This window comes from Bos javanicus, chromosome 3 (assembly GCF_032452875.1).
Source record: "Bos javanicus breed banteng chromosome 3, ARS-OSU_banteng_1.0, whole genome shotgun sequence".
Lineage (NCBI taxonomy): Eukaryota > Metazoa > Chordata > Mammalia > Artiodactyla > Bovidae > Bos > Bos javanicus.
The window spans coordinates 86,056,632-86,069,596 of NC_083870.1; the positions used below are offsets into that span (position 1 = coordinate 86,056,632).

Here is a 12,965-nt window from a genome sequence, read left to right on the forward strand (position 1 = left end):
GTTCCACTGCTTCCTTTGTGACTTCCCAAATAGATTCAGTTAGACACAATGCTCACTGGCTTTTAAAGAGAGGGTTGGGGGCCTCAGAATTAGAGTCCCAGGGTGCTTCAGTAAGCAGTGTTGGAGATCCATCACTTACATTTGGAAGCCCTTGCCCAGAAGGCGAAAAATACAGAGGAGGAACAGAATAACAGAGAGCAGTTACTGCCAAAGTAATCCCTTAGAAAAAAAGGAGTAGCCCTCATAGTCATCAAAAGAGTCCGAAATGCAGTACTTGGGTGCAATCTCAAAAATGACAGAATGATCTCATTTCCTTTCCAAATGACAGAATGATCTCAGTTCCTTTCCAGCATTACAGTAATGCAAGTCTATGTCCCAACCATTAACGCCCGAGAAGCTGAAGTTGACTAGTTCTGTGAAGACCTACAAGACCTTCTAGAACTAACACCAAAAAAAGATGTCTTTTTCAACACAGGGGACTGGAATGTAAAAGTAGGTAGGCAAGGGATACCTGGAGTAACAGGCAAGTTTGGCCTTGGAGCACAAAATGAAGCAGGGCAAAGACAGAGTTTTGTCAAGAGAACACTCTAGTCGTAGCAAACACCCCCTTCCAACAACCCAAGCGACGACTCTATACAGGAACATCACCAGATGGTCAATACCAAAATCAGATTGATTATATTCTTTGAAGCTGAAGATGGAGAAGCTCTATACAGTCAGCAAAAACCAGACTGGGAGCTGATTGTGGATCAGATTATGACTTCCTGATTGCCAAATTCAGGCTTAAATTGAAGAAAGTAGGGAAAACCACTAGCCATTCAGGTATGACCTAAATCAAATACCTTATGGTTATGCAGTGGAAGTGATGAATAGATTTAAGGGATTAGATCTGGTAGACAAAATGCCTGAAGAACTCTGGACAGAGATTCATAACATTATAAGGGAGACAGTGACCAAAATCATCCCAAATGAAAAAAAACACAAGGAGGCAAAGTGGTTGTCAAAGGAGGCTTTACAAATAGCTAAGAAAAGAAGAAATGCAAAAGGTAAGGGAGAAAGGAAAAGATATACCCAACTGAATGTAGAGTTCCAGAGAATAGCAAGGAGAGATAAGAAGGCCTTCTTAAATGAACAATGCAAAGAAATAGAGGAAAACAAAAGAATGGGGAAGACTAGACATCTCTTCAAGAAAAGTGGAGCTATCAAGGGAACATTTCATGCAAGGGTTGGCATGATAAAGGACAGAAACCTTAAAGACCTAACAGAAGCAGAAGATATTAAGAAGAGGTATCAAGAACACACAGAACCACACAAAAAAGGTCTCAATGACCTGGATAACCATGATGGTGTGGTCACTCATCTAGAGCCAGATATTTTGGAGTGTGAAGTCAAGTGGGCCTTAGGAAGCATTACTACAAACAAAGCTAGTGGAGGTGATGGAATTCCAGCTAAGCTACTTCAAATCCTAAAAGATGATGCTGGTAAAGTGTTACACTCAATATGTCAGCAAACTTGGAAAACTCAGCAGTGGCCATAGTACTGGAAAAGGTCAGTTTTTATCCTAATCCCAAGGAAGGTCAACGCCAAAGAATTTTTGAACTACTGTACAATTCTGCTCATTTCACATGCTAGCAAGGTAATGCTCAAAATCCTTCAAGCTAGGTTTCAGCAGTATATGAACTGAGAACTTCCAGATGTACAAGCTGGGTTTAGAAAGGGCAAAGAAACCAGAGCTCAAATTGCCAACATTCATCAGATTATAAAGAAAGCAAGGGAATTCCAGAAAAAAACATTTATTTCTGCTTCATTGACTATGCTAAAGTCTTTGACTGTGTGAATCTTAGCAAACTGTGGAAAATTGTTAAGTCAGCTTATCCGACCACCTTATTTGTCTTTAAGGAAATCTTACCATTTGCAGTGTTATATGTCCATATACCCCTATAAACATTGTGGGGGAGTGACAGGTCTCTTGTTGTTCCCTGGCCAGGTCATGTCTGACTCTTCGTGAGCCCGTGGACTGCAGCACGCCAGTAACAGAACTATTAGAGTGAATAAACTAAAGCCACGTATTTCAACCCAGATAGATCTCAAACACAAAATACTGAGAAAAATATTGATTGTAGAAGAATTATTTTAAAAACAGGTGACAGAGGGTGAAATGGTTGGATGGCATCACTGACTCAATAGACTTAAGTTTGAGCAAACTCCAGGAAACAGGGAAGGACAAGGAAGTCTGGCCTGCTGCCGCACATGGGGTTGCAAAGAGCTGGAGATGACTGAGAGGCTGAACAACAAAGACATACTTGTCGGTTACTCTTGGTGATACTGTGGAAACCTACTGCTTACTTTGAAAAGTGATAAATGGGAAAAAATTTAAAAATAAAAACAGCATTCATATAAATGTTAGAAGCATTGCATGGGACTTCCCTGGTGCTCCAGTGGTTAAGAATCTGCTTTCTAATGCCGGGAATGCTCAGGAAACTAAGATCCCAGATGCCCTGGGACAATGAAGGCTGTGCACTGCAACTAGAGAGAGCCCCTGTGCTGCAATGGAGCAGCCTGTGCCAGGCAACAAAGACCCAGTACAGCTAAAAAGAAAAAAATTTTTAAAGAAACAATGCATGGATGCATAACAACTACAATGAAACAGGACGCTATGGACTGGAAGGATAAAAACTAGGTTGTGATTAATATCTCCCTATAGACTTTGGAGAAGGCAATGGCAACCCACTCCAGTTCTCTTGCCTGGAAAATCCCATGGATGGAAGACCCTGGTGTGCTGCAGTCCATGGGGTCACGAAGAGTCGGACACGACTGAGTGACTTCACTTTTACTTTTCACTTTCACGCATTGGAGAAGGAAATGGCAACCCACTCCAGGGTTCTTGCCTGGAGAATCCCAGGGACGGGAGCCTGGTGGGCTGCCGTCTATGGGGTCACACAGAGTCAGACACGACTGAAGCGACTTAGCAGCAGCATAGACTTTGGATGGAGAAGGCAATGGCAACCCACTCCAGTACTCTTGCCTGGAGAATCCCATGGACGGAAGAGCCTGGTAGGCTGCAGTCCACGGGGTTGCTAAGGGTCGGACACGACTGAGCGACTTCACTTTCACTCTTCACTTTCATGCATTGAAAGGAAATGGCAACCCACTCCAGTGTTCTTGCCTGGAGAATCCCAGGGCTGGGGGAGCCTGGTGGGCTGCAGTCCACGGGGTTGCTAAGGGTCGGACACGACTGAGCGACTTCACTTTCACTCTTCACTTTCATGCATTGGAGAAGGAAATGGCAACCCACTCCAGTGTTCTTGCCTGGAGAATCCCAGGGCTGGGGGAGCCTGGTGGGCTGCAGTCTATGGGGTCGCACAGAGTGGGACACGACTGAAGTGACTTAGCAGCAGCAGCATAGACTTTGGAAGATAGAAAAGTGGCTTGGATGCTCTTTTCTTTTTAGAGAAATGTTTTAAGCATATGTCGAAAATCTGAGTGTGTGCTATACACTCTGGAACTATGATTCATATTTTGTGTATCACACACATGGTAAGACACAGGCAGGCACACTGGATAGCATGGAAGTTTGGAATCTCAGTTTCTACACCATCTTGAGGCTTCAGAGGAAGAATCTCACTAAGCAAACCAATAAAAGACAAAGGCTAAGACACCTCCCTCCAGTGTTCATTAAACACCTATTAAGGACTAGCCTCACTGTTAGAGCTGTGATGTAGTACTTAAGTTACAAAGACAGGGCCTCCTTTACATGTGCTGCATGTAAACTGGATTCACTTATTCACCACGTAATTCATAAATCAACTTCTGTTAGCAACTACAGAATGGAACGACGGTATCTGCCTAAATTTGTCAGAATTAAGCAATTCATCTAAAGAAGGGGACTCAATACCTGGCAAGTAGTATGCGCCCAAGAAATATCACGTGCTGTTGTTTTCCTGATTATTAGGCACGGTTCCAATGCTTTGATGAGACGGAGACTGAAAAACAGAGCTCAAATGTCGGCGCGCCCTCTGAGATGCAGTGAAATCCTAAACCCAAGAGTCCTGACGCTCTCACAAAGAGAAAGTGAAAGTGAAGTCGCTCAGTCGTGTCCGACTCTTTGCGACCCCATGGACTGTAGCCTGTCAGGCTCCTCAGTTCATGGAATTTTCCAGGCAAAAGTATTGGAGTGGTTTGCCATTTCCTTCACGGGATCTTCCCGACCCAGGGATCGAACCCAAGTCTCCCTCATTACGGGCAGACACTACCGTCTGAGCTACCAGAGAAGTCTCTCACAAAGAGAAAGGCTCTCTAAATAGTAATAAAATCTAGCCTGGCCTTTTCCAACACCTTTGCGGTTCTCCTAGGAACCTGGCCACAGGCACCTGGCGGGCCGTAGGAGGGCTAGATGGAGACACAGGGGAGTAGGGGCCCCGGTGGGGCGAGTTGAGGGGCAGGCAGAAGGCGGCGCCTGAGAAAGAGCCGGGAGCGTCGAGCAGATCAAGCTCTGTGGCAACCCAGAGGGGCAGACGGAGAAGGCAATGACACCCCACTCCAGTACTTTTGCCTAGAAAATCCCATGGAAGGAGGGGCCTGGTGGGCTGCACCCCATGGGGTCGCTAGAGTCAGACACGACTGACCGACTTCCCTTCCACTTTCATGCACTGGAGAAGGAAATGACAACCCACTCCAGTGTTCTTGCCTGGAGAATCCCAGGGACGGGAAGGCTGGTGGGCTGCCGTCTATGGGGTAGCACAGAGTCGGACACGACTGAAGCGACTTAGCAGCAGCAGCAGAGGGGCAGAGGGGCAGAGGGGCGGCGAGGCGGCAGGAGGCGGAGAGGAGCTGCAGACAGACAGAGCCGGCGGGGCGGGGCGGGGCGGGGCGGGGCAGACGGGGAAGGAGGCGGTGCTGGCAGTACCGCCGGGACCTCGGCCGACTCGGACCGCCGAAGGGGGATCAGCGCAGCCATGTTGGAGGCGTTGGGCTCCCTGGCGGCTGCCCTCTGGGCCGCGCTCCGTCCTGGCACTGTCCTGCTGGGGGCCATCGTCTTTCTCCTCTTGACTGATCTCCTCAACAGGCGGCGTCCAAAGAACTATCCGCCGGGGCCCCCGCGCCTGCCCTTCGTAGGCAACTTCTTCCAACTGGACTTTGAGCAGGGACACCTGTCGCTTCAGCGGGTAGGAGCGGGCGAAGGTGCCCGCGCGCCTCCTGACCCTGACCTGCGGGACAGGGGCCATTCCGGGGAGGGCGGGAGGATGCGGGTTCTGAGGCTGAAGCGGGCACCTGCTTTGAATCTCTCTCTTTTCCCCAGTGACTGGCATGATTACACCACCCGTGATTTCCCGGGGTGAAATATTGTTAACTGTTTACTGTTGAGTGTGTTAGATACGATGCGTTCTCTGTCACTTAACTGAAGGCCTTGTTACATACTATTGGGACTTTCTATTTATAATATGATCAGTTTATCTTTTTAATATCATTATCCTTGGGGAAAAAAATCCCGTATTTTGCCACTCGGTAAAATGGTGATAAATACTATCTAAATCCTTACCGTTTTTCAACTGAATTGCTCCTAACTCCACAAGGACTGAGCCCCTCACATTTAGCCTCCTCACCCAGCGGTCCACACTCACTAATCATTTTTAAATGTCACTCCGTTGCTTAGATTTTGTTAGTGATCCCTGCTGCTTCCCAGAGTTCTTGTTCCTTAGGGAGCTACTTGAAGAGAGCATGGCAGTCCACTCTAGTACTCTTGCCTGGAGAATCCTATGAAGAGAGGAGCCTGGCAGCCTACAGTCCATGGGGTCGCACAGAGTCGGACAGGACTGAAGCGACTTGGCACACAAGATGCCGGGAGCTACTTGGAACCGTTCTTGGAACCTCTTTCCATTTCTTTATAATCATCTCCCATCTGCTGCTGCTAAGTCGCTTTAGTCGTGTCCGACTCTGTGCGACCCCATAGATGGCAGCCCACCGGTTCCACCGTCCCTGGGATTCTCCAGGTAAGAACACTGGAGTAGGTTGCCATTTCCTTCTCCAATGCATGAAAGTGAAAAGTGAAAGTGAAGTCGCTCAGTTGTGTCCCACTCTTAGTGACCCCATGGACTGCAGCCTATCAGGCTCCCCAGGCTCCATGGGATTTTCCAGGCAAGAGTACTGGAATGGGGTGCCATTGCCTTCTCCGCATCTCCCATCAGGGCTCCCTAATTGTGGCCATTCTGAATTCCTTAATATTTCCTCCAACATAAAAGCACTTTCTCAAGCACCTTCAGCTGCTTCCCTGCCTCCCATCACAGTGCTGACAGACAGCACTGTGATAGATGGTTATGAACATTAAATAAAACAGTGAATGGTCAATACTAACACTGCTTATTATAGGTTCCCAACAAATAACAGTTCCCCTTGAATGCCTGGAGCACTTTAAACACGAGTGTGTAATACAAACTCAAGTTCAGATGGAGAAGGTTTTTATCAACTTTCTGGAAGAAACACACAATTGGTACCAGTTAAGTGACTGGATTTGTCTCCAGAGTTTTAAAGCTTGTCTCCTTAACCTGTCAGTTCAGTTCAGTTGCTCAGTCATTTCCAACTCTTTGCAACCCCCATGGACTGCAGCATGCTAGGCTTCCCTGTCCATCACCAACCCCTGGAGCTTGCTCAAACTCATGTCCATCGAGTGGGTGATGTCATCCACCCATCTCATCCTCTGTCACCCCCTCTCCTCCTGCCTTCAATCTTTCCCAGCATCAGGGTCTTTTCTAAGGAGTCTAACCCTGTACCTTTGTTTAATAAATATGTTATTTAACTTCCAAGTATTGGGAGATTTTTCTGTTTTCTTTCTGTTAATGATTTCCAGTTGGAGTCCATTATGGTCAGAGAACATATATGATTTCAACTTTGAAAAAATTATGTTAAAGTTGACCCAAGACAGAGTCCATACATACTTGAAAAATAATGTATTCTGCTCTTGAGTGGAATGTTCTGTACTATATGTCAGTTAGACCTTATTAGATGAATCAGTTGTTTAGTGCTCCTGAACCCTTGTTGACTTCTTAGCTACTAATTCTATCAATTACTAGGAGAGGCTTGTTAAAGTCTGCAACTTATAATTAAAGGTTTCTCTGTGTATCTATTCAGTTCTGGTAGTTTTCTTGTATGTGTTTCACAGCACTTTTATTTGGCACATATGCACTAAAATTGTTATGTCGTCTTTGTGAATTTGTTATCTTCTTATTAGGTAATGTCCCTCTTTTTCTCTGGTAATTTTCTTTCCCTGAATTTTACTTTATCTGATATAGTATAGCCACACCAGCTCTCAGCTCTCTTTTGATTAATATTTACATAGTATATGCTTCTCTATTTATTTACTTTTAACCTACTTATATCATTCTATTTGAAACATATAGGTAGGTAAATTTTTGTTCATGCTTCTAATATCAAACATTTAATTGGTGAGTTTAGATCATTTATATTTAATGTAATTATTGATTTGTTAAAACTTAAGTCTGCCAATTTATTGTTTCCTATTTTTCACTTTGTTTTTTCACTCATCTTGTTTTTTACTCTTCATTTTTTCTCCTTTCCTCTCTTCCTGTAGGTCACTTGAATATTTTTTTAGAACTCCATTTTCATTTATCTATAGTGTTTTTGAGTATGTTTCTTTGTATTGTTTTTTAAATGCTTGCTGTAAAGATTACATGCTATGCATACATAACTTATTGCAGTAAGTATCAATGGTTTATCACTTCAGGTGGAATACACACACTTTAAAACTCTTTAGGTCCCTTTACCTTCCCCCACTTTATAATATATAAATTATCTTAAGTATTATCTCTATATACACTGAGAACCACCACAGACAGTATTATAATTTTTCTTTTAACTGTCAAACACAACATGTTAAATTCAAGAAGATTAGTCTACTGTATTTACCCATTTCTCTGAAGAACTTTCTTTAGCCATTCTTTTAGAACTGGTCTGCTGAAAAAAAAAATTATCTTAGCTTTCCTTCATCTAAGAATGTTTTTATTTCATCTTCATTTCTGAAGTATATTATCACTGGATATAGAATTCTAGGTTGACAGTTTTCTTTTATTAAACCCTTGAAAATGTAGTGCTACTTCTTTCTGGCCTAGGAACTAGGGTTCCTCATGAAAAATCTGCTGTAATTTGAACTGTTGTTCCCCATAAGTAATGAATTGTTTTCCTCTACATGCTTTGAAAGCTATGTTTTCTTAGTTTTTAGATTTCAGAAATTCAATTATATGCCTTAGTGTTGAATTCTTTGGATTTATTGGGTTCACTCACAACTTCTTGCCTCAGTCAGTTTAAGTAGGACCAAATTTGAGAATTTTTCAGCCTTTATTCCTTCAAATATTTTTTCAAGTCCATATTTTTTCCTTCTTGTCCTCTTTGGCACTGATGATGCAAGTGATAGATCTTCTCCTATTCTAACATCAGTCCCTGAAGCTCAGTTTTTGATCTCTTCTCAGCCTATTTTCTCTGTATTGTTCAGATTGGACACTTTCTGCTGATGTCTTCAGTTTCACTGATTATCCTGTCATTACCACTTTGCCATTGAATTGCTCTAATGAGTTTTTGTTTAGTTATTGTTTTTCAATTCTAAAATTTCTTTTTTGTTCATATGTGTATTTTCTGGCTCTTGGTTAAGATTTTCTATTTAAAATTTTTTCAAGAGTGTAATTGTTTATGTAAACATATTTTCAATAGCTGGTTTAAAATCTTTAATCAGTAATTACAGCATCTTTATCATCTCAGTATTGGTTTCAACTCGTTCACTTTGAGATTTCTCTGGTTCTTGATAACATGAGTAATTTTGGACTATACTCTGGACATTTTGTGTATGTACATGACTCTGGACTCTATGTAAATCTTTTATTTTTGCAGATAGTCAACCTGCTTATGTTTAGAATGTTCACTTTTGAGAATTGTGGTTCAAGTGTCAGTTTAGGTTATAAGGCCTTTGCAGTGCTCTATTGGTGTATTCCACTTATATATTGTTCACCTCAATAGGACTCTAACCCACATTCTCCTCAGTGCAGGCTGGAGAGAATGAGGATGGGGACAAAAGACTGGGGCCCCTCTGAGTAGGGTAGCCTCTTCCTTACTACAGGGGGTGGGGAGAAGTCAGTAATCTAACCATATTATCCCTATGGAATATGGGTACCTCCTTATTTTTGTAGAGTTGTAGAAATCAGGATTTTGCCCACTGACTCCTTCAAGGAGTCTCTTTTCTGCAGTTCAGGGTGAGATAGTTATAATTCAGCTTACAAACTCAGTAGGGGACAAGTACTCCCTGGCTGTAGAGACAGGATGAAGGCAGGATGCAGAGACAGGATGAAGGCAAGTTTTCATGCATCTTTAGTACTGTAGCTTCCCATTAGGATGGGGGAGGATTACAGCTCTTACGGTATTTGTCTCTGGAACAGGAAGGTAGAAAGGTTGAGTATTCTGTCCTGGTGGATCACTGTTTATCTGGTTCATTTGCTACAAAGAACGGGACTTTATTTGTGTTAATTTTGTATGTGCCAGTTAGTATCATGAGGCTGAGGAGGAGTAAAATGGGATGCTTTTACTCACTCTTGTCTGAAATCAGAAACTTGATCTGTGCCCTTGTTTTACTATTAAGATAGATATGACTGGAGAGGTTAAATGATTTGCCTCATATCATAAAACTGGCCAAGGATCATACTGAGCCTAGGGCCTTATCTCTGGCAAAAGATTTTTAATCAGAAGTGTTGTTTTATTTTATATAAGTTTGCAATTAAATATTTCTAGTTGTAAAAAATAGAGTTTAAATAATGTGATTTGGCTGTAATTAAATTTGCATTCAAGCAGTTTGGAAACATTAAGCACCTGTCATTATCTATCATTACCTATATATCTTTACTTACCTATCTACCAGTACCTTTCATTAACTATCTGCTGTAATATTAACAGGGCTTTGCAGGTGGCTCAGTGGTAAAGAATCTGCCTGCCAATGCAGGAGCCACAGGAGATGTGGGTTCAATTCCTGGGTTGGGAAGATCCCCTGGAAGAGGAAATGGCAACCCACTCCAGTATTCTTGCCTGGAAAATCTCAGGGACAGAAGAGCCTGGTAGGCTGCAGTCCAGGGGTTGCAAACAGTTGGACACAACTGAATAACATAGCAGGCACTTAACACTGACTAGCTTCTAGGTCTTGTATGTGGATTCATTTTCATTTAATCTTCACAAAAGGCACACAAGTTAGAAATCTTTTGATGTTTCCATTTTACCACTGAGGAAACAGGCTGAAAATAGTAAAGCAGTTAGCCTAAGTTATTCAGCGTAGGTCATGGCCAAACAAGGCCTTGGACACATGATTATTTGACTCATATATTTATTCTCTACTGATGCTATCTGACTTTTCATGCTATAGCTAGAGGATAATTGACTTACTCATGGGTTCATTTATGCAACAGACATTTATGAAGTGCTTATCATATGACAGGCACAGTACAAGACAGTGTATGATCAAATGTGTGGTATAACCTTTGTGGTAAACCAGGTGAGATGTCATTATGTGGGATCACTATGAATGGGAAGCAATGGGGATAGCTTCTATAGAATGTTAAATTTGGCTGGACTGGAAAGGAATCTTAGGCAAGAGGTTATATGGAGTAAAGTAGACAGGATATTTTTAAATGGGGGAAGTGGCATCAGGTAAAATGAAGTGAGAAGGCAGTGAAGAAACTGGCCAATTTATATGGCATGATGGGAACCATGAACCACTCTTATTTTTTCTCCTGTTTCTAAACTTCCTATACCACAGCTGCATGGCTTATTGTAGGAGCATATTTTTAAGTAAGAGAAAATCTTATTGGACTGAATTGGGAGAACCGTAGATAAGGTGAATAAATGTATTAGTGAGGATATACATGGAGCTGCTTGTAATAAAAAAGGCCCCAAAATACAGTCATCTAAAAAAAAAAAAAAAGATTGGAATTTATCTCTCTCACACAAGTAAGTTCAGATATAGGCCAGAAGACCAGGATTGGAAGACTGCTTTGTACCACAAGGTCATCTAGAAACCGCACTTCCTTCTGTCTTATTGTTCTCGTCCTACAACATCAGCATACATAAGGTCCATTCCATGGAAAGGGAAAGTGGGAGGTGATGAGAAGCAACCTTCCTTTAAGAGCATAACCCAGAAGATGCACATATCACCACTGCTCCCATTGTCAGGTATCTCACTGGCCACACCTGGAGAAGCTTGGACATGTGGGTTTTAATTGGGATGTCATGTGGCCAACTAATCTTTAGGGAGTCTGTCACTCAGAAGAAGAGAGATAATATCTTCATGCTTTCATTTAAAGATGAGACAGTGAGTTATAAAGAGCCCAATTTTATACCCATCAGCTGTGCTGTCTATCTCCTTGCCTCTTTTTCCAAAAACAAAGAATGCATTATAGGATTATTGTAAGAACCTAATAAGTTCAAGAATATCAGTTTATTGCCAAGGTGCTTCGTGCATAGTTGATGCTTCTTCCTATATCTACCACCCAACCCCACCGTCTTCAAAACTTATAGTAACAAACTCAAGGAAAAACCAGTCATTGGCTGCATACCAGGCATCACTTGTCTGGCCTGATTGCTGTATGGGCTCCATCAATCTACTCTCTGGCCACTTCCCCTCCATTCCTTTGTCCAGATCTAACCAGAGTCATTTTGCTAAAACACACTGTCAAGTATATCAATAACAATAAATAATTGTATTATTTATTTTTGTTTGTGGTTACTTATCACCACCATCCCAAAGATGGAAACTAATAATAGCCCCCATTTTATAGATTTGAAAACTGGGACAGAGAGAAGGTAAATAACTAAAGCAAAAATCACATAGAAAGTAACAAGCAGAAGCTGGATACAGGTTTGTATAACTTCAAAATCCAGGTTCTTAAGCATTCACTGCCCTTACCTCTCATTCAGTTTTCTGCTGCTGCTGCTGCTAAGTTGCTTCAGTCGTGTCCGACTCTGTGCGACCCCATAGACTGCAGCCCACTAGGCTCCTCTGTCCCTGGGATTCTCCAGGCAAGAATACTGGAGTGGGTTGCCATTTCCTTCTCCAATGCATGAAAGTGAAAAGTGAAAGTGAAGTCGCTCAGTCATGCCCGACTCTTCGAGACCCCATGGACTGCAGCCTACCAGGCTCCCCCGTCCATGGGATTTTCCAGGCAAGAGTACTGGAGTGGGGTGCCATTGCCTTCTCCGCATTCAGTTTTCTAGCTAGAAACAAAACAAGATCCAAATTATTTCACTTGACATTAAGATATCCTTGGTCTATTTCGCAGTACCTTGTCAGGCTTGTTTCCCCTCTTCCTACATAAACAAAAAGGTGTTTGTTTGTTTCCAGGAACGTATGCTAGTCTTCGGTCCCCTTATGTGTTCCCTACTTTCCCCCATTTGATAATTTATTGTATAGAATGGTAATACTAAGAAGAACTGTTTACTTATCTGTATGCTCCATTAGATTGGGGGCATCTTAAACTTCAGGGTCTATACCCCCAGCAATGGGCCTTGACCTACCATAGGGTTAGTGCTCTTTAATGAACCTATACAGTAGTCAGAAAAGAGAGCTCACTTGTTCCTGAAAGCCGTTTCCCTGTCTTTGCATTTGTGTATGCCGTTCCCACAGTCTAAAATCTTTGCCTTCACGATACATGTCCTTTTGCCAGTACCCTGACCTTCATTTACAGTCTGGCCCAAATATCGTCCTCTTGGACACTTTCTCCCATATGTTGAGTGGAAATTGTTCTCCTCTTTCAATAGCTTCATGCGCCTTGCCCCAGAATGGTAACATATTTCATCTTCTTCTATGCATTAGTTTTTTTCTGCAGTCAGCCTTCCTCAGGAGGCTTTGGCACTTCAGGAAAACACCATAGCATAGTGATCTGTGTACTGCCCCCACATATAACATAGCAATGTCAGAAGGTGTC

At 42.6% G+C, this 12,965-nt stretch overlaps 1 protein-coding gene across 3 annotated transcripts in view; it reads left to right on the forward strand.

Moving 5' to 3' along the window:
- Positions 1 to 4,877: 4,877 nt before the first annotated feature.
- The window catches only part of LOC133245122 (cytochrome P450 2J2-like), a 41,229-nt gene continuing 33,141 nt past the window's right edge, over positions 4,878 to 12,965 (forward strand). For 2 of the 3 annotated variants that reach the window (XM_061413068.1, XM_061413066.1), the window contains exon 1: positions 4,908 to 5,165. In XM_061413068.1, the coding sequence (XP_061269052.1) occupies positions 4,956 to 5,165 (210 nt within the window). In that variant the 5' untranslated portion in view covers positions 4,908 to 4,955. Of the gene's footprint in view, positions 5,166 to 12,965 lie in introns of all 3 variants that reach the window. The other variant, XM_061413065.1, reaches the window with a different exon arrangement.